The 17,874-nt window shown below is 32.6% G+C and overlaps 11 protein-coding genes and 1 pseudogene across 12 annotated transcripts, besides 3 other annotated features; 9 read left to right on the top strand and 3 right to left on the bottom strand.

Moving 5' to 3' along the window:
- Positions 1 to 2,243: part of a mobile genetic element that runs on past the window's edge.
- A 1,367-nt stretch (positions 2,244 to 3,610) lies between these two features.
- TVAGG3_0909720 (uncharacterized protein) lies at positions 3,611 to 4,033 on the bottom strand (the record flags this gene model as incomplete). Its single annotated transcript, XM_051251752.1, has 1 exon — positions 3,611 to 4,033. A coding segment is annotated over one exon (423 nt), but the record flags the coding sequence as incomplete, so codon positions are not given.
- Positions 4,034 to 6,051: 2,018 nt separating this feature from the next.
- Positions 6,052 to 6,178: a mobile genetic element.
- Positions 6,179 to 8,363: 2,185 nt separating this feature from the next.
- TVAGG3_0909700 (uncharacterized protein) lies at positions 8,364 to 8,546 on the top strand (the record flags this gene model as incomplete). The annotated part of the gene is made up of 1 exon (XM_001329920.2): positions 8,364 to 8,546. One exon carries the CDS (start codon positions 8,364 to 8,366, stop codon positions 8,544 to 8,546), a length of 183 nt encoding a protein of 60 aa, XP_001329955.2.
- An 18-nt stretch (positions 8,547 to 8,564) lies between these two features.
- TVAGG3_0909690 (serine threonine-protein phosphatase family) lies at positions 8,565 to 8,807 on the top strand (the record flags this gene model as incomplete). The annotated part of the gene is made up of 1 exon (XM_001329921.1): positions 8,565 to 8,807. One exon carries the CDS (start codon positions 8,565 to 8,567, stop codon positions 8,805 to 8,807), a length of 243 nt encoding a protein of 80 aa, XP_001329956.1.
- A 4-nt stretch (positions 8,808 to 8,811) lies between these two features.
- Positions 8,812 to 9,660, bottom strand: TVAGG3_0909680 (uncharacterized protein; the record flags this gene model as incomplete). Its single annotated transcript, XM_001329922.2, has 1 exon — positions 8,812 to 9,660. The coding sequence occupies one exon, from the start codon at positions 9,658 to 9,660 to the stop codon at positions 8,812 to 8,814; it is 849 nt and encodes a 282-aa protein (XP_001329957.2).
- An 18-nt stretch (positions 9,661 to 9,678) lies between these two features.
- On the top strand, positions 9,679 to 10,045 carry TVAGG3_0909670 (phage tail repeat-like family; the record flags this gene model as incomplete). Its single annotated transcript, XM_051251751.1, has 1 exon — positions 9,679 to 10,045. A coding segment is annotated over one exon (367 nt), but the record flags the coding sequence as incomplete, so codon positions are not given.
- Positions 10,046 to 10,113: 68 nt separating this feature from the next.
- Positions 10,114 to 17,874: part of a mobile genetic element that runs on past the window's edge.
- Positions 10,249 to 11,088, top strand: TVAGG3_0909660 (phage tail repeat-like family; the record flags this gene model as incomplete). The annotated part of the gene is made up of 1 exon (XM_051251750.1): positions 10,249 to 11,088. One exon carries the CDS (start codon positions 10,249 to 10,251, stop codon positions 11,086 to 11,088), a length of 840 nt encoding a protein of 279 aa, XP_051077324.1.
- On the bottom strand, positions 11,190 to 12,043 carry TVAGG3_0909650 (annotated as a pseudogene). Its single transcript has one exon. A coding segment is annotated over exon 1 (854 nt).
- Positions 12,060 to 12,461, top strand: TVAGG3_0909640 (uncharacterized protein; the record flags this gene model as incomplete). The annotated part of the gene is made up of 1 exon (XM_051251749.1): positions 12,060 to 12,461. One exon carries the CDS (start codon positions 12,060 to 12,062, stop codon positions 12,459 to 12,461), a length of 402 nt encoding a protein of 133 aa, XP_051077323.1.
- TVAGG3_0909630 (uncharacterized protein) lies at positions 12,481 to 12,633 on the top strand (the record flags this gene model as incomplete). The annotated part of the gene is made up of 1 exon (XM_051251748.1): positions 12,481 to 12,633. The coding sequence occupies one exon, from the start codon at positions 12,481 to 12,483 to the stop codon at positions 12,631 to 12,633; it is 153 nt and encodes a 50-aa protein (XP_051077322.1).
- On the top strand, positions 13,583 to 14,233 carry TVAGG3_0909620 (uncharacterized protein; the record flags this gene model as incomplete). The annotated part of the gene is made up of 1 exon (XM_051251747.1): positions 13,583 to 14,233. The coding sequence occupies one exon, from the start codon at positions 13,583 to 13,585 to the stop codon at positions 14,231 to 14,233; it is 651 nt and encodes a 216-aa protein (XP_051077321.1).
- On the top strand, positions 15,070 to 15,732 carry TVAGG3_0909610 (uncharacterized protein; the record flags this gene model as incomplete). The annotated part of the gene is made up of 1 exon (XM_051251746.1): positions 15,070 to 15,732. The coding sequence occupies one exon, from the start codon at positions 15,070 to 15,072 to the stop codon at positions 15,730 to 15,732; it is 663 nt and encodes a 220-aa protein (XP_051077320.1).
- On the top strand, positions 16,232 to 17,110 carry TVAGG3_0909600 (organellar and viral DNA polymerase type B; the record flags this gene model as incomplete). The annotated part of the gene is made up of 1 exon (XM_051251745.1): positions 16,232 to 17,110. One exon carries the CDS (start codon positions 16,232 to 16,234, stop codon positions 17,108 to 17,110), a length of 879 nt encoding a protein of 292 aa, XP_051077319.1.

Here is a 17,874-nt window from a genome sequence, read left to right as displayed (position 1 = left end):
TTCCGTTCTTTGATATCTTAATTGTGCTAATATCCTTTATAGGATTTATTTTTGCAACTGTTCCGCAGCATGAAACCTCATCATCTATGAAAAATTGAATCTTAACGTCTGAATCTTGAACATCACAAAGAATGGCGATAATGTGAATTAATGATTCATAAGGTAAAATAATTAAACCGGATTGGTCAATTAAATTTATTATTGAATCATAATTATTAATTATTATATCACGGTAAATTTTCATTAATTCTGAATTAATGTCTATTTTATATGGGTTCTCGATGTTTAATGAAAGAGGTGGGGGTATGTTGGATAAGTGGGAATTTCAACAGGTTCTTTACCAGGTTCAGATAAAATGATTGGGTCTCCATCTTCTTTATTTTGCTCCTCCTCATTCTTCGGTAAGTCACGAGTTAATAAATTTGGTTGAGTTGCTGACCTTGTTAATTCGGGGCTAACATTAACTTTAACATTTTGAATAATTCGTGATTTATCATCATTTACGTTATTACCAACCGTAATCTCTGCTTTTGCGTTAGTGTTCTTTTGACTAGTGAAACGTCTTCTCATTTATATTCGAATAAAAAAAATATATTTAAACTTTTATTTTGCTGGAACTTTTGAATCTATTATTCCCTGTATTTGTTCATGAAGTTGATTTTTAGCATTTTCATCGAAATTAATAGACCGAATATATTCATTAATTGCATTCTTATAATCATTTGATTTCTCAAATTTTCTTTTATCTGATTCCTTAACTAAATCATAAGTTAAACCTCGTTGCTGATATAATGGTTTCTTAATTAAATCTTTGAATGCTTGAGATAAAGCACCTGATGCAATTCTTGCTACTATAATTGGTTGGAATTGCTGTTTAAGTTCATCTTTAACATTTGCGAAAACTGGATCGAATAAAGCAACTTTAAAGAATTTCTTAGTTGAAATTTCAGGTCTAATATTTGTATATTGACCATCAAACTGGTTAGAATATCGTGGTAATCCATCCGGTCCCTCTTTAATAGCATTTAATTCTTCATTGAAATAAGAATATGGATTATGACGGTATGAATTAATTGGACCATTTTCACCTTCTCCAATGTATTGTTTAACAGCTTTTCCATTTTCATCAAATTGCATAGGATAACGTTCATTATATACTTTACGTTTAGGATAATCAGATATAGTTAATTTATAACCATTTATGACTTTAATATTACCTTGACCATCAGTAACGAAAACTTCATTTATACCATCAGGTTTTCCATTTGGACCCGTAATGTCTGCTTCGTGTGCTTCCCAATTTGGACCATGACGTTTGGCATATGCTTGAGCTTCTGGTAATGTTAAAACGTTTCTCATTTGTTTAACATCTTTTTGAAGACCAGCAACAATATGAACTAATTCTTTCATTCCATCAGGAACTTTCATAGTTCTATTATATGCACCCTTTTGTTTGTCCCTTGTTTTAATGGAACCTGTAGAAGATTTGCTATTTCAGTCATGTTTAATTATAAATAAAAAATAAAAATTAATTATAAAAAGTTAATCAAATTTAACACTTCCTTTATTTAAATCAACTATTATTTTTCCATGTTCACCTAATTGCTGATATTGTGTGTAAAGTTCATTAATGCTCATTGGTAAATTCACTTGATAAAGCATAACGTTCAACTGTTGACGACTAAACCCACTGAAAATGAAAAGTGTTGATAGATTTGATTTAATGTTTGTGCTTAATGCTTTGAAATATTGAACAGCCATAAAGAATGAACACTGAATGTGTCGACATTGAGTTAATAACTGATTAAAATATGATTTCTCATTTGTTATTAGTTTTGATTTCACTGCATCATCTAGAAAAATGAGTGAATGCAAAAATTCTCTATCAAAATTTGAAATAGAAAGTGTTTCAAATAATTCATCCCGTTGTTTATCAATAATTTTATCCTCTAATCCTTGCTTCTTGATTGTATTATATAATTCTTTATACATTAAAAAGTTTTTTAAATAATCTTCTGCTTCTTCTTGTGATAAATAAATAATTGGAATTTTGATTAAATGCTTTAAAGATTCAAATGTATCATCTGAAGGTGAACCTGAACGGTTGATATAAATTAACACATGTGAATAGGGGAAGTGTTAGCAATAATGATAATTTGTTTTAATATCGTTAATGTTTTACCTTTATTTTGTTTACCAATTGCTGCAGTGATTGAATTTAAGTAACATTCAGAATATGGAATTTTCATTAATTTTTCCTTAGATAGAGCATTTCTATTATCACTCAATGCTTCATTAATCATATCATCTACGTATGTATTATATACTCCCGCTAATTCTTCATAAGGGGTGGATGAATTTAAATCCATTTAATCAAAAATAAATTTATAATTTTAAACATTTCTATTCATCAATATTTCATCATATGAACTTCTATACTGTGGTGGTGTACCTGTTGGATGATATTTCAAACCTTCATCCGGTGTCCATGTCCAATACGTAGTCCTAGTAAACCAAACCTGAGGAGGATTTGTCACTTTTGAACAGTAAGTGTCATTTTCACCCTGAATGATTGGATAAGCTTTCACTTGTACTGTAACTTGTGAAGTTGAAAGTTTCTAATCCATCAAAGAATATACCCGCTCCATCACGTTGAACTGGAATAGTGCATAAGAATGAAGTTTGGTCTTTCCATGTTCTAGTTAATGGCTTGCCATCATCATCATTCAGTGGTCTAGTTAATGAGTCCTCGTATTCTTCCGTGCATTCATTCACTCCATCTAAATCAGAAGCTTGAAGCATACGTGTAAAGAATATGTCACCCACTGTGGTCATCGCTTGATCGGGGAAGTTTCTGGAATCTATAGTGACCTGAAGACCTCGAAGCATTGGATTTTCTAAAACTGTTCTTTGCATTGCATTCTTCGGAAATGCTAACACAACATCTGTAACATTATGAAGAGCGTATGAGAAATCTGAGCTAATACCTTCAGGAGTGATGCAACCTCCATTTAGTGAACGAACGTCAATATGTTGAGCTGGAATCATGAATGGATCTTCCTTACTGAATAAACGTGGTATTGCTTTAACTGATTCTTCAATTAAACCGTATCCTGGTGTAATACATTTATCCTCTAAAACTTCCATCTTTGTGCATGAAATAATAAACTATCAACTGTTGCTCAGCAGATGTAGCGGCTAAGCTTGTAATTAATTTAGTAGGAAGTCCGATTTGTTGGAATTTGCGATCATATTTATAAACATGATTCATAATCTTTTCATAATTTTCATCAGTTATCTTTTCATAAACGTAATTTTGTAAATCAGCAACTCTTAACGGGTCAACCTGACAAAATACTAAAGTATCCCTGAAAACATAATATTTAAGAATGATATCACCAAATGATTTAGGATAATCATCGAACGCCTGAAATGCTAACAAATCATTTACCGGAATAATCATATCAAAAGTGATATCAACTTCTTCATTTGCATTCTTGAAAACTTCTGAAGGGTCAATATATTTACCACATACTGAGTTATCATATTTTTGAACATTATTATATAACGAATGAACAAACTTTTTAACTTTCCTTTCTGATTTTGGTTTATATGTTGCAAATGCGAAAGATTCACGGGCGCAATCCATCTGAAGATAACCGGCATCACCTCTTTCGGTTTCTACTTCTAATTGTTTAAAGCTTTGATTTGATGATTTGTAACCAACGAATAAACGCATGCATTTAAAAGCGGCATCACATGTGAAAGCTTTATTTGAAACTAGAGTTGCTTTAACTTTGCGTTTAATATATGTGTCACCTAATTGGTTCACATCATGAGCCGGATTTGTAATTCTTAAATGAGTTTGTTTATCATCAAAATATGGAGCATCAGAGTCATAGCATGAACTTTCAAGTTCTCTATAATATCTTCTACCGTCATTCTTTGCGAATATTTCATTTATCTTTTCGAATGAATGAAACACATTTCCATTAATCGGTTTAGTGTTTGGCACCAAATAGTTAGTCGTCATTTATTATTAAATAAAAAATCAAAATTAAAAGATGAAAATGAATTTTTAATTTTAATGAAATAATCAACTATGGCTGCAGGATTCTTTAAAAAATTATGGGATAAAGTAAAAAGAGGAGCGCATAAAGTTTGGGAAACATTGAAGAAGGGAGCAAATTGGATATTTAAGAATAAAGAAGCAATTAGTGACGTTGCTGAATCAATAACACCAAAAGCCGCCCCAATAAGAGAAGTTTTAAATAAAGGAGAAAAAGTTTATCAAAGACTTCAACCGATACTAAGATAAAAATAATATTTATTTTTCCACTATCTACCTCCTATTTTATTAAGTATTCCTTCAGCAATTCCACCAATTGCGTTACCTGCTTGTGCTCCCATCGCCGGATTACCTGCTTTAGTACCTAATACTCCACCTATGATAGTTCCTGCCGTTTTCGCTACTGGTGCCAAAAAGTTTGCAACGGGTTTAATAATATTTTTATGAACCCAACCTGCAGCTTTCTTAATTCCATCCCATAATTTTTTAAAGAATCCCGCCGCCATTTCTGATTTAATATTAATTAAAAAATATATTTCATCACTTATATTCTAATTTTTATTTAATGATAAATGAAACCAATTTTAAAAATAAATGAAACAGAGAAGGAGGAAATTAATGAAAGTAAAGATGTTCAACAAAAAATAAACATTGTTAAACCAATTACTGAAATAAAAATTTTTTCATCTGTTGAAGAATTTAATGACTATTATGCTAATAATAAAAAATTATTTGAAGAATTGACAACATGTAAATTGAATAAAATGTATAAAGTTGATGGATTCAAAATTTCAAAAATAAAGGGGGTGGTTAGTTTGAAATCTATTCCTCAATCAAGAATCACCTCATTAATGAAAATTGATGATTTAACAAAAAGAATAGAAGAGATTGAAGAAAGAATAAATCAAATAATTGATATCATAAATTCAAATAATCATTAGTTTCTTAAAGTTCTATGTTGAACTCATCAATTTCTTTTTCATCATTACCATTACTCTTTCAACTCTATCTTTTGATAGTCTTGCGTTTAATTTTTCGTAAGAAGTTTATTTTTTAAAAATTTTTTTATTTTTTTATTTCATTATGGTAGTGAATCTTTTATTCATGAAAATAATTATTTCTTTTACTCGTTTATGAGGTCTTTGATTATGACTCCATTGATTCCATTCAGTTCTTCAAAAATAATTAATTAATCGCGGAATATCTGACATCATCTATATATAGCTTCTTTTATAAAAGATAAAAAAATAAATTATTTTAAAATTAATGTCTTACATTTTTTAATGATTTATAAATAAATATATTTTAATGCATCGTCTATATATAGATGCAACAAAAAAAGTCACACAACCCTTCCTATCCTACTACTAGTAATCTAAACGTTCTTTTGCTTTATCATTGAACATATATTTTTCCTTTAATTGTAAAACAACTGTTTCTTTTTCTTTATTTGAAATATTTAAAGGATTATATTTCCATGATCCATACTTAAAATCATGCCTTTCAGTGGCTAATATTGAATTATCATAGTCATCTCCACCTTCATTTATTGTTACAGTATAAGAAATTATTGGTTGCTGCGAAAGGAATGATTGGACGTATTTTTCATTATTAATATTTTGTAACATACTGAAGAAATGTCTTTGTGAGAGACCCATGGTGATCATAAAAGTGACTACATCAATCACAATGAAAGTCGCAAACAAGAACATAATAAAGTTTAAGAAAATTTTAGTTTCCAGTTTTTCTTTCAATTTATTAAATTTCCAGATACTTCATTTTTAAAAAAACAAAGCTAATCAACATTTATTTATTGAATTTCTAATCTCCTTTTCATTCGTAAAGTTTCCTATTCAAAATTTTGATAAGTGTTTACTCAATATTGAAGCAGAAAAATGATAGGGAGACTTTACGTAATATGATGAACTTATTTTATTTTTCCTGAGACCACCTTTAAAATATATATGTTATTCAATTATTTTTAAGGGTGCACATACGCTCCTATGACGGGGCCTTCAATTCAGATGTTTAAGGTTAATTTTCAATGCCGCTTCACGCCAGTTGTCAAAAATTTGAATTAAAGTCAGACGGGCGTAAGTGCAGCCTTAATATTGGTGTTATTCAATTCGCTAAAAAGTGACACAATTTTTACAATGCTACTAATTGTTTCCTAATTGCAAGTAATGGCATAGATGAAAGAAACGTTTTGATCTACATTATAAATACAGTATTTTAATAGTCAAATACATTAATAAACTTTATTCATAAAAAAGTTTAGCAACTAAGGATGACAAATCGGAAATTGTTTTCATTTTAGGAGAAAATAATTTTCTTTTGGGAAAATATAAAAAAGGAATGAGTGAGAACAATATTGAGCTTAATGAAGTAAAATTGAATGACAAAAGGGGAAGTAAAAAAAATTGAAAAAGAGGAAGTAAAATTTGAATTCATTTCTTACGGAATTATTGTTCATGCAAATGGATTTTTTTTAGATTTAACATCATTATATATATATATATAGTATATTCTTATCTAAAAAGTTTATCTAATCAAATGTATTTTTTTACATCATACTCCCTTCAAAAGATATCCTTTAATTTCTCATTACCATATAGAATTTATTTCAGAGACTCCAATAATAAAAATGAGAATTGCATAAGATTAAAGAAATTCTATTGCAATAAGGCTATTTTTGAAAGACTTCAGAAATTATTTACTAAATTTTCAGGTGAAATATTGATTGCAATAGAATCCCAATCATTCTTGCAAAATTTTGAGCCAAGCTGAAATTTTGCAAGAATGATGATAATTATTGAGAAAATCTTGAGAAATGAAGAACATTCTCAGATAGACTCACAATTGTTCATATGAAATATGCTAATTAACATATTATATAAAATTATAAGTGAATATATATATATTCGATTTGAAATAGTCGTCAAAAAAAAAAGGTAGTGGGGCTTCCAGGGGCTGCGCCCCTTCTAGCCCTGAAGTTTTATTTGGAGGGCTTCCAGGCACTTCGTGCCCTCTAGCCCTGAAGATGTTTAGTATAAATGAAGTTTTTATTCGGAGGGCTTCCAGGAGCTTTTCACAAATTATATATGTTTTCATGTTTTGTCACTTTTCTGTCACTTTTCAGGAAAAAACATTTTTATTATTATATATAAATGAATTTTACAAAACCACCGTTACCGTTCTTTGGAAATAAGAGTAAATGTAAAGATATTCTATTGAGAGAACTTAAGAAACTACCGAATGGTCTAACATTTGTAGATTTGTTCGGTGGAAGTTTCTATATATCCCATTTGTGCCATACAATATTCCCAGACTCAAAGATTATATGCAATGACTTCGACAACTATATGGACCGTCTCAAACATATACCAGACACAAACAATATATTGAAAGAGTTAAAAGAAAAGATACCTATAGGCAAGATGGAACGTATACCATTAGATAAGAAAAATATTGTGAGAGAGGTTTTGAAAAAAGCAGAATATATAGACTGGGATAGTATATCTGCTAGACTATTATATAGTGGTTCTATAAGAGTTCATGACATTGAAACACTTATGTCAAAAGTTTTATATCTTAACTATACAAATGTTTTCAAAGAGGACATAGAAAAATATATTGAGGGTATAGAGTTTGTGAGATGTCATTGGACAGAGTTGTATGAAAAATATAAAGACAAGGAAAATGTTTTCTTTATAGTGGACCCGCCGTTCTATAACACATGGGATTTTCAATACCAAGTAGACTGGACTTTGAGAGACTCTTTAGAAACTTTAGACGTTTTACATCCATGCTTTTACTTTACATCCGATAAAAGTGGTTTGGAAACCGTTATGAGATGGTTAGAGGACATACATGACTATGAGTTTAGATATGACAAGATAGAATATGAGAGAGGTCCTATAAACCGGAAAAAGTGTCATAACAAAGAAATTTTACTAGTAAGTAAATGTGGTTTGAAATAGGACTACTTGTTTTAGGTTTTTTCCATTGTGTCATATATTTATTTGACGTGGCAGAAAGGTACAGAGAATATGAAGATGAACCAATGCCTGCAAATGTCCAGTATATGTACTCGTAAGAGATATTTTTAATATTAAATGGACGCACAGAACTTAGCGAATGCACAGCAACCTGGACAACCAAACCAGAGAATATTCCAAATGAAGTTAGAATACAAACTGCAATGGCAAACTATGGTCAAGTGCCAACAGATGTACAAATGCAAACTGCCATGTCAAATGACGCTGCGTTAGGTTTGCCACCATGGTATGCAAATATGAGATGGAAAGAGTTTTATACAAACCCTGAAGTGGGATATAAACAACTCTATGCAGATGACGCGAACACAGGAGTTGACCCAGAATATGTTTTCTACCAGAGGAGAAACAGAATGTATGAGCTCCAGTTAAAAAATGCTATGGAACTCAGAAGGAAACGTAAGAGACTAGGCGGACATTAGATTTTTACATATAGTAAAATGGGTTTCTTTGGAAGAATAGGAAACTTCTTTCGAAATGTTGGAAGAGGTATATGGAATGGAATAAAATCTGTCGGAAGAGGAATTTGGAACGGAGTCAAAAATATTGGTAAAAGAGTAGGTCAGTTTGTTGGTATTATACCTAAAGACCCTGAACCAGAAGAGCAAGCTCCTGTTATACAACAGCCTGAACCTGCACCACAGTCTAGTTGGCAACCAAATCCAACACCTCAACCGTATTAAAAAATTATATTTTTATCGTTCGATAGTAGTTGTATATGAAACTAAGTTCTAAGTAAAACGCATGGTATAATGGAACTATTCTCTTTCTTCCATCTGTTGTAAACCATACTTGAAAGTCTGAAATACTTCCACTCGGCGGTTCATATAGCTTTGTTGGTTTTTCGTAAAAGTCATTTGCCAAGCATAAGAAAGAGTTTTGTGCACCAGAAAATGAAGCATGAACGATAATAGCATCTGGGTCGAAAACATTTTCATATGTTCCATTAGGGTTTTCGACTTCATAAAAGTCCGGGTGTACTGGATATTCTGCAGGCTGATTTAACATCCTCATAAATCTATACCATGCCAAGTTGTTATATTTTGTAGAAATATAAACGTTTTCTCCAAGGTCTTCTATTCTATTGATTTTAACAGTTGCATTTTTCCTGTCATATATAATATCGAGATGGTACTCTCCTTCGTCAATGTTATACTGGTTTGCATATTCGATATAGATATCGTTTATTTTTTCTTGAAAAGCTTGAAGAGTTGTTTCTAAGTTTACAAGCAAATTCACTTGTAAAAGTTTTCCCTGTTCAAATTTCTCATACATACGTTTTTCTTTGTTATAGTATCGAACTTCAAAACCGACTGTAAATGGGAAACCATGTATGGCTTCTGAAATGAACTTCATTCTACGAAAGCCAATAGCTTTTGTGACGGATGGGTCTCTTAACCATCTTAACGGGTAGTCAAAACGATAGCCTTCATGCTTTACGGTCTCTGTCTCAAACTTTTGACCGACGTTAGTAAAAAGTTCATCTAATGGTTTAGTTGTAGCAACTCTTGAATTTTCTTTTTCTATTGAAAGCATATTTTATCTAGAATAAAAATGTCGAAAGAAACAGCGTCTATGAGAGAAATACAACACAACCGACAACTCATTATACAAGCTCTAAATAAGAACACAACAAACTTTTCAAACTATTCTAAGATATCTGAGTCATTGAAAGGGGGTGACTTAAAACTGACATTAAACCCAATGACAGATGAGTTTCTGTTTCAAGACAATAAGAACCATACTGTTTGTATAAATCCAACAAAAGGAACTTTAAACGAGAAACCTATAAATGAACTTCTTTTGAAAGCAGATGTTGACAACAAAGCTGACAAAACATATGTAGACGATGCAATAGCAAAAGAAGAAGAAAGAGCTAACAAAGCTTATGCAACAAAAGAACATACTCATCCTGAACTAGCAGACAAAACATATGTTGACAATAAAATGTCAAGTGAAGTGACAAGAGCTGACAAAGAATATTCTAAAAAGACTCATATACATTCTATATCTGATATTACAAACTTAAACGTTAGCCTTGAAAAGAAAGCAGATGAGGAATATGTGGCTAGTAAGTTAGAGAAGAAAGCAGATAAGGAATATGTGGATGAAAAAGATAACGAAATGAAAGAAAGGGTTGACTGGTACCATGAATGGACATCGAAGATTTTAAAAACTAAAGCCGATACAGGATGGGTTTCAGGATGTTTAGACCTTAAAGCAGATAAAACTTATGTTAACGATGAGTTAGAGAAGAAAGCAGATAAGACTCATACACATACAAGTTTTACAACTGTTGCTATAGAAAGTATTGAAGGAACGGTTGAAGAAACTGGTGGGGATGCATTATATTGTAAACCTCCTAACTTTCCACAAGGTTTAACATCGGATGACGACATAACGACGATGAGAAACATTAGATGTAAAGATGTTTATGTCATGAAGGATGAAAAAAACTTTAATTTCACTGCTCAAGATTTATATGAGAAGAAAGCAGACAAAACAGAGCTTCAAACATTAAAGACAGAAATACTTCAAACATTATATCCTATAGGCTCTATTTATACGTCAATGAACTCTACCAGACCAGAAGTAGTACTTGGTTTTGGAACTTGGACTCAAATAGTCGACAGGTTTTTGTATTGTGCAAACTCTTCAAAGGAAACAGGTGGAAGTAAAACGATTTCAGGTGAAAATTTACCTGCGCACAGTCACTACATAGATTTAAGTACATCTCAAGCAGGTTGGCATAGTCATAGATATTGGAATTGGTCAGCAATGACAAAAGGTAAAGGATATGATGTTAAAGACAACGTTAAGTTTGCTATAAATTGTTACTGGAGTAACACTGAGGGAGGAGGAAACCATACACATCGCGTTTCAGGGTATACGCAAACAACGGGACAAAGTAAAGACTACATGCCACCTTACATGACAGTTTACGCATGGTATAGAAATGCTTAGTCGTCATGTTCCACTTCTTTAGCATATTCGTCAGGAGTTGTCTTATATTTGTTAGGAACTGTCTTTGAAAGTATACCACCTTGAACTTTGACAAGTTTGAAACGAGGTCTGACAATAGTAGTTTTATCTTCTGCTTGCAGTCTGTACATTTTGCCATGTTTGCCTAAAACTTCATAATATTCTCTTGTATACTTTCTTCTATTTTTACGAACACGAATGTGAGTACCTGTCGGTTCCCATTGTTGTCATAGTCAATAGTATTTTCATATGGGTCGCGTTTAGGTATTTCTATTTTTACTTTGTCACCTTTCTGAAGTTTGAAGCCCGGCATTCTTTCTTGTTTGTCTCTTTTGACTAAATTATTAAATATATAGTCTTTCTCTAAGTCAGGGTTGTTTTTCATTTCTTCGGGGGAGTGGTTTCCCAAACCTTTTTGTTTACGGTTATTGTAAATATTTAAAACTTGTCTCATCTTTGCCATGGAGAAGTGTCTATATTTGTCGTCATATGACATTTCATTTGCTTCACCACCTTGTGGTTGGTTTAAGTCTCTTAACATTTTTATACAACCGTCAATGACACCAAGAGCAGAATGGTTTTGGTCGACAATGAAATATTGGTTTACATTTTTTGAACGCAGATAGTTTTTAATATCGTCTGATTTGAAAGAACTTTCACAGTCAGATGTCAGTTTTGTTGGATGGTATTTGTCAACGAATATTGTCAAAGCAGTTTTCACATCTAAAATATTTTTGGACCATAATGGTATGGCTTCACAGTATCTTGTGTTTTGACCGACAAATATTAGCCAGTATGGAGGTCCATCTTCTCTATACCTCGGAATGTTTTCCAAGATATCCATAAACCAAGCATTTGGTGTTGAACTAAAGATTTTTACCATGAGTGCTTTCTTTGTCGCTTTAGAAACATAGGGGTCCTTGTTTGGATTCGTCATTTTTATCCTATAAGAAATGGGTTTATTTGGCGCGTTAGCAGGAGTTGCATCTAGATTTTTACCCGCAGTGGGAACAATAGCCAGAGGTGTATTTGGAGTTGGAAGGAAGATTTTGAGTACATTAGGTATACTTAAAGAGAAAGCACAACCTATTATACAAACTGTACAGAAAGGTTGGGATGTAGCACGAGATGCAACAAATCTTATTCCAAATCCTGAAACAAGAGGAAAAGTTCAAGGATGGATGGACAATGTAGGAAGACAAGCAGGAAACTATTATAACAAAGCAAATGACTACTATAACCAAGCAGGACACTATATGGACCAAGGTGAAAGATTCTTTAACAGAGGATATAACCATGCACAACAGTGGGTAAACAATAACCAACCTCAACCACCTCAAACGTGGGGAATGTAAAATTTTTTACTGAGATGAAATGAACAATACAGCATTGAGACAAATGGGTTCAAGATGGATTTGTCGGCTTCCAGCAGTTACACAACGTGTTTGTCAAGTTCTTCCTATACCTCAGGAAGTTTTAGACCGACTTAAAAAACCTCAACAACCAGTTGAAAACAAACCAAACTAAAATTTTTTACTGAGATGAAATGACCGAAGAAGTTGAAACGGTAGATTTGACACCACAAACAAAAAGTTCAGAACCATTGTCAAAACCTGTCAAAGAACTTACAGATGAAGAGAAAAATTCAATAATAGAAAGTGCCAGGTCTGGAAATACAAACCCTAACTACAAAGTCACTTTTCATAAAAATGGAACGGCTAGTATCTCAAAAAAGAAACAGACTCTCACAAATAAAATATTGAAGTCTGAAGGAGCTTTCGAGACAACAGATGGAAAAGTTTACTTCACTGACCAACAGTTCATTATAGAACATCTCATTGACTTAGAGTCGAAATATTCTAAACTTTACAACAAACACAAAAAGTTGAAAGGAAAACAAAAACAAATGGCATATGATATTTATGAAGATGTTGACGACACAACTGTTCCTGCAGGTGAGGTAAAGTCAGCGGAACCGAAAAGTGACGAAAAACCGATAGAAGAAGAAAAACCAAAAACTGAAGATAAACCAAAACCAAAGTTTAGTTTCCAAACTAAACCAAGTCAACCTTCATTAGCTGGTATGGGTTGGCGTCAAAGACTTATGGCAGCAGGCGGTTATGTAAAGTAAAGAAAAAAATATTTTTTTTATTTTATTTGAAATGTACGCTGAGTTTGTTGGAGAAGACCGTTGGGAAACTTGTTTGTTAGATGAGAAATATGAAGTAAAAACGTTTTTAAAACAATATATTTTTACATATATTAAATGCTTCAGGTTGAAAAACAAAGAACAAAAGTAGTAGATACAAAACCGTTAGACTATATCTTTACAAATGCTGGTAGGACTATTTCAGATGAAGAAATTTCATCCCGAGCATACAGGTTTGACTATCCAATTCGTTGGCTTCAAAGTCCTTCAGATGCAAAGGCAATAGGATTTAGAAGAGTTTTGTTTTCAAATAGAACTAACGCATTTATGTTCGCAGTATATTTTCATGGGCAGTATAAAGGTTCTGATGGTCTAATAGACAAATTTGACGAAATGAGAATCTTTACAGTTCGTTCAGACGAAAGTCTTGAGAAAACTCTAAATGACTTTCAAACTCAAATGAACAAATACTATTGGGAATTTCAAGAAAAATACGACTCTTTACTAAATGGAACATACTATCTGAAACTAGAATATGACAAGATGAACTCCACCGTTTCATTTCAAAAGATTGAAATTAACCCTCCAAGAGATACAGAGTTTTTATTTTGGAAAGTAGACAAACGTTCTTGGGCACAATTTCTTCGGTTACTAAACCAGAACGAACCATTACCACCAGATGGTCCATTTAAATTTATACTTCCACCAGCAGATTTGACAGTTTATAGAAACGTGTTTGACCCTCAAAATGTTATGTGTCATGCAAGTTTCAGTTCAAGCAACAATAGTTTTCTAAGTATTGGTAAGGACTTTTATGACTTTGCTTCTAAATTCTACGAACCACCTAGTAACAGTTTCTCTGACTTTCAAGTTTGGTTCACAACAAATGGTGTGCAGCATATTATTCCATTGTACTATGACTTTTATCTCGAATTGTCTTTCATATACAACTACGGAAAAGTGCTGAAAAAGTATTGAAAAATAAAGTTTAGGTGGAGCCAGGTCCCTCGGTCATTTTAACTTCTCTGAAAAAGTGTGACAACATGACATTTAGACAACAGTCCAGGAAATAAACTTCTTCGTAAATGTTTTGTCAAGACTTCTTCGTACATGTTTTGTCAAACATGAACGTATATGTTTTGTCAAGACTTCTTCGTAAATGTTTTGTCAAACATGAACGTATATGTTTTGTCATGACTTCATCGTAAATGTTTTGAAGAACTGAAGGTGCTACCATGTTACCATGTGCTACCAGGTAATTTTAACTTCTCTTAAAATTACTGACAACATGACATTTTGACAACAACACAGGAAATAAACTTCTTCGTAAATGTTTTTGTCAAACATGAACGTACATGTTTTGTCAAGACTTCTTCGTAAATGTTTTGAAGAACTGAAGGTGTCACCAGGTCCCTCGGTCCCTCGGTCATTTTAACTTCTCTGAAAAAATGAGACAACATGACATTTTGACAACAGTCCAGGAAATAAACTTCTTCTTCGTAAATGTTTTGTCATGACTTCATCGTAATGAGCGTAAATGACCCAAAAATATATTTTAGGTGAGATGGTTAGATCTCAGAACTAGTCTTGTACTGTTTCAGAACAATATTTGTACTGTTTCAAGACAATATTTGCACTGTTTCAGAACAATGTCCGACGTACCACCAAAAAATATATTTTAGGTGAAGTGGTGAGATCTCACCTCTTTTCTCACCTGTTTTTTCACCCGTTGAATTTTCATGAATTTTCCCGAAATAAAATAAAAAGTTGGTTTTTTAAAAAAAATATTTTTTATTTTTATTGTAAGAACTGAAATGACAGTCGAAGCAAAAACGTTCACGAACAAATCTAATGGCGAAACATTCACAAAAGGCACCTATAACGGTATTGAAGTCTTACGTAGAGACAAGGATGGTTATATAAATGTAACAAATATGTGTCAGCAGTTTAGGAAAGACTTTAGAAAGTTGTTGGAAAATAAGTCCTGGGAAGAGTATTATAAGGCATTTTGTGAAGAATATACCAACCGCCGGAATTCCGGCGGTTGCTTTTTATACAAAATTCATGCAGGAATTCCTGATGAAATCAAACAGGTTAGAGGAACGTATGTAGACCCAAGACTTGTAAACTATATAGCAATGTGGGCTTCTCCAAAATATTGTATAGCAGTTGGAAAAATTATGGACTCCATAGACAAGAAAGTTCATGAGAAATTAGATGAAGAAGAACTTGAAGATACAGTAGAGAATGCTAAACCTTTGTTCGAACAAGAAGTTAGAAAAATGTGCGAAAAACAAATAGAACATGAACATGAGATGTGTTATGGTTATAGAGACTCTCCATACGAACTAGACCAATGGGAACAAGAAGATTTAAAGAGAGAATTTAGAGAATATGAACTCGCTAAGATAGCATTAGAAGCTGCAGCAAAGAAGTTAAAAGTTTGGGGTCGTTTTGTACAAAAATATTGTGAGTAAATGAACCATTTATTTTTATTGAATTCGGCAAAAATATATTTTAGGGTAGATGGTTTTTAGGTGTCACCAGGTCCCTCGGTCCCTCGGTCCCTCGGTCATTTTAACTTCTCTGAAAAAGTGTGACAACATGACATTTTGACAACAACACAGGAGGAAGGCAGTTATGACTTCTTCGTAAATGTTTTGTCAAGACTTCTTCGTATATGTTTTGTCAAACATGAACGTAAATGTTTTGTCAAACATGAACGTAAATGTTTTGTCATGACTTCTTCGTATATGTTTTGTCAAGACTTCATCGTATTCTTTCACCCGTTGAATTTTGTATAAAAAGCAACCGCCGGAATTCCGGCGGTTGGTATATTCTTCACAAAATGCTTGTTTTGAGGTCGAGCCACTTTTGGCTCCACCGTATTTTTCAACCAAAACTCATGAATTTTCCCGAAATAAAAAATAAAGTTAGTTTTTTTAAAAAAATATTTTTTATTTTTATTGTAAGAACATGTTAGCAACAACAGCACCAAACTCGTTAGTCATGAACCCAACTTCAATGTTAGTAGAGATGAAAAGCTTCATTCCTTCTTCATATACTTTCGAAACAGAAATCCAGAAGATAAAGCAGGAACTTCTCCAAGGAGATTTAGATTGCACTGCAAAAGATGAACAAAATGAACAGTATCTTTATGAAATGCAGGACCTGGTGGAACATCTACCTAAACTTCCTGAAATACAACAACAAAAGCTTACAATTCCAGAATTCGATGAAATAGAAGTCAGACCAACTGACTCAGTAGAAATAAAGAAGTTCATACGTAAGGTTAACTATGAGTTTCTTGGATTTCATTGCAACCACAAAGTCATGGATATATATAAATCTGGGGAGTTTAAGACATACGACAACTTTGTTTCGTTAGTTGCAAAATGTGTATGGCAGATAAGAGATAAAGATAGAAGAGGTAAAGTATGGAACGGACAAATAAAACCAGCAGCCTTTGAGTTAAAGAAAACCATTTACGCCTTAGTTGTTTTAGCAGGACAAATTTCAATGTACAATGCTAAAATGAACCCACAATGTTCAAAATGTAAAGCAGCAACAAGGAAATATAACTATTCTGTCAAAGAGATAGAACGTATGCGAAACGACTATGCTGACTTAAAGAAAGAAGTAGAGAAACCAGCAGAAGATAAAATGGACATGTTGACATTTCTGAACAAAAACTATCCAACTGCTGACGATTTCCTTCTATCTGACGTCAAGAAGAAATATAAAGAAACTTTCGGCATTGTTAAAACTTTTGACATACTGACAGAAGAAATAGAAGCTACAAAACTGTTTAAAGTCATGAACCATCACAACATATACCATGTAAAACGCTTATAAAACTTTATGGTAGAAATATATTTTTGCTGAGTAAAATGACCAAATTTCATTATATAACTGTTATTTTTGACGAAGAGAACTTTGACACTTCGTCAAAAAAATCCCTGAAGTCTTGACAAAACATATACGAAGAAGTCTTGACAAAACATATACGATGAAAACATGACAAAACATATACGATGAAGTTTATTTCCTGGACTGTTGTCAAAATGTCATGTTGTCACCATTTTCAAAAAGATGTTAGTTGACCGAGGGACCGAGGGACCTGGTGACCGAGTGACCGAGTGACCGAGTGACACCTAAAATATATTTTTGCTGAAAAAAATGACCAAATTTCATGAATTTCCTCATATGTTTGCTACCCGCGGAAAACCGAGGATAGAGATTCCGTACGAAAATCGTAAAATTTCTCTAGACCGACTTTTTTCGGCCTTGCATAAAACACATGAAAATCGTAAAAAATTGCGAGTACGGAAAAAATCTTACTCGCCTAAAACTCATGAAAATCGTAAAAAATTGCGAGTACGGAAAAAATCTTACTCGCCTAAAACTCATGAAAATCGTAAAAAAATCCCTGAAATCGTGAAAAAATGACCAAATTTCATGAATTTCCTCATATGTTTGCTACCCGAGGAAAACCGAGGAACGAGATTCCGTACGAAAATCGTGAAAAAATGACCAAATTTCATTATATAACTGTTATTTTTTTACGAAGAGAACTTTGACACTTCGTCAAAAAAATCCCTGAAATCGTAAAAAAATGA

The sequence above is a fragment of the Trichomonas vaginalis genome, chromosome I (genome assembly GCF_026262505.1).
Source record: "Trichomonas vaginalis G3 chromosome I, whole genome shotgun sequence".
NCBI lineage: Eukaryota > Parabasalia > Trichomonadida > Trichomonadidae > Trichomonas > Trichomonas vaginalis.
This window is presented reverse-complemented; position numbering and strand designations above follow the sequence as displayed.